This window comes from Arachis ipaensis, chromosome B01, assembly GCF_000816755.2.
Source record: "Arachis ipaensis cultivar K30076 chromosome B01, Araip1.1, whole genome shotgun sequence".
NCBI classification, from domain to species: Eukaryota; Viridiplantae; Streptophyta; class Magnoliopsida; order Fabales; family Fabaceae; genus Arachis; species Arachis ipaensis.
This window is the reverse complement of record NC_029785.2, coordinates 105,921,573-105,924,038: the sequence shown is the minus strand read 5'-3', so window position 1 is coordinate 105,924,038 and position 2,466 is coordinate 105,921,573. Positions and strand designations below refer to the sequence as shown.

Sequence of the window (2,466 nt, the reverse complement as noted above, 5' to 3'; positions counted from 1 at the left end):
AGGTGGTCAATAGATTCTTGACCAAGTTCTTTCCACCTCAGAAGCAAAGCAAGCTGAGAGTGGAAGTACAAACCTTCAGACAGAAAGAGGGTGAATCCCTCTATGAAGCTTGGGAAAGATACAAGCAACTAATCAGGTGATATCCTCCTGACATGATCTCAGATTGGACCATGTTGGATATTTTCTATGATAGCCTATCTGAGATGTCCAAGATGGCATTGGACCACTCTGCAGGTGGATCCCTCCACTTGAAGAAGACGCCTGAAGAGGCGTAGGAGCTTATAGACATGGTTGCCAACAACTAGTACATGTACACTTCTGAGAGGAACCCTGTGAACAATGAGGCCACTCAGAAGAGAGGCATCCTAGAAGTAGGCACCTTAGACGTCATCTTGGCTCAAAACAAGCTCATGTCCTAGCAGATCAACATGATCACTCAGCACCTAAGTGGGACATAGAGCTCAGAGGCTTACTGTCTAGAGACAGCCTATGAGGTGGACACAGGTGATAATGCCTGGACCACCATGGAGGAGGTGAACTACATGGAAAACGCCTCTAGAACCTCCAACAATAATCCCTATTCGCATACTTTCAATCAGGGATGGAGGAACCATCCTAATTTTGGGTGAAAAGATCAACAAAAGCCTCCATAAGGCTTCAATAATAACCAGGGTGGAATGAACCAGAATCGGTTCAATAACAGACCATTCGAACTCTCTCAGCAACAAATGGAGACACCCAGGTAGAGCCCCTCTAACTTGGCTGCTATAGTGTCTAACCTCTCCAAGACCACCCATAGTTTCATGGCTGAAACTAGGTCCTCCATTTAAAATTTGGAGATACAGGTTGGTCAACTGAGCAAGAGGATCCCAGAGATTCCCTCCAACACTCTTCCAAGCAACACATAAGTGAATCCAAAAGAAGAGTACAAGGACCTCACTATGGAGGTTGTGACCGAACCCAAAGAGGAGCCTGCTATTGAGGAGCTCAAAGAAATTAGAGCTCATGAGGAGACTGATAATGTCACCTTACACGCCCCTTTCCTGATAGGGGAACTTAAGGAATACACTTCTTTAGAAGAGGATGAAGAGTCTAAGGAAGAGCAAATTGCTCGGTACCTAGCTATCCTCAGGAAACTGAAGGCTAACTCTTCTCATGCAGAAGCGTTAGAAGAGAAAGTTGAGCCTATGATACTGGACAAGGAGTACAGTGACATGGTTCAGAAGAAGCTTCCTCAGAAGCTGTCGGATCCTGGAAGCTTCCTGATTCCCTGTACTATAGGGACCATCACGTTTGAGAAGGCACTATGTGACCTTGGCTCAACCATCAATCTGATGCCTTTATCCGTAATGAAGAGGCTAGGAATTCTAGAGGTGCAGCGTGCCATAATCTCATTGGAGATGGCTGACAAGACCCTAAAAAGGGCGTATGGGATGGTGGAGGATGTCCTAGTAAAGGTTGAGGACCTTTACATCCCTGTAGACTTTGTGATTCTAGACACTGGGGAGGACAGAAATGAATCTATCATCCTTGGAAGGCCTTTCCTAGCCACTACTAAGGCCATTATTGATGTTGAAAGAGGAGAGCTAGTCTTGAGACTACATACATGAGGAGTATATCTTGTTCAAGATACCCAACCCTCAATCTCCCTTTGATAAAAGGAGGTACCATGGTGCAACACATTGTGTTTCATCTTTCTCTCTTAGTGCAGAGCTTTACAAAGCCCTCAGACACTAACTCTAAGTTTCGTGTTGGGCAGTTGATGAGCGGATAATTTATACACTTTTTGGCATTGTTTTTAGTATGCTTTCAGTATATTTTAATTAGTTTTTATTATATTTTTATTAGTTTTTATTTAAAATTTACTTTTCTGGACTTTACTATGAGTTTGTGTGGGTTTTTGTAATTTCAGGTATTTTCTGGCTGAAATTGAGGGACCTGAGCAAAAATCTGATTCAGAGGCTGAAAAAGGACAGCAGATGCTGTTGGATTCTGACCTCCCTGCACTCAAAGTGGATTTTCTGGAGCTACAGATGCCCAATTGGCGCGGTCTTAATTGCGTTGGAAAGTAGACATCCTGGGCTTTCCATCAATATATAATAGTCCATACTTTGTTCGAGATTTGATGGCCCAAATAGGCGTTCTAAGTCAGGTCAAGAATTCTGGCGTTTAACTCCAAAACTGGTACAAAAGCTGGCGTTAAACGCCCAAACTGGCACAAAAGCTGGCGTTTAACTCCAAGAAAAGTCTCTACACATGGAAGCTTCAATGCTCAGCCCAAGCACACACCAAGTGGGCCCGGAAGAAGATTCCTGCATTAATTACTGATTTCTGTAACCCTAGGCTACTAGTTTTCTATAAATAGGACCTTTTGCTATTGTATTTTGACACACAGATCATACACAGATCATATACACAGACCTTTTCACATTTGGGGCTGGCCTCACGGCCATGCCTAAACTTTGT

The 2,466-nt window shown here is 43.6% G+C and overlaps 1 protein-coding gene across 1 annotated transcript; it reads left to right on the top strand.

Moving 5' to 3' along the window:
• On the top strand, window positions 942–1,610 carry LOC107610391. The gene has a single exon (XM_016312450.1). It carries the CDS (start codon window positions 942–944, stop codon window positions 1,608–1,610), a length of 669 nt encoding a protein of 222 aa, XP_016167936.1.

Excerpts from the sequence above, each read along its gene's own strand:
- LOC107610391 (XM_016312450.1), top strand. The coding sequence starts at position 942 with ATGGAGGTTGTGACCGAACCCAAAGAGGAGCCTGCTATTGAGGAGCTC.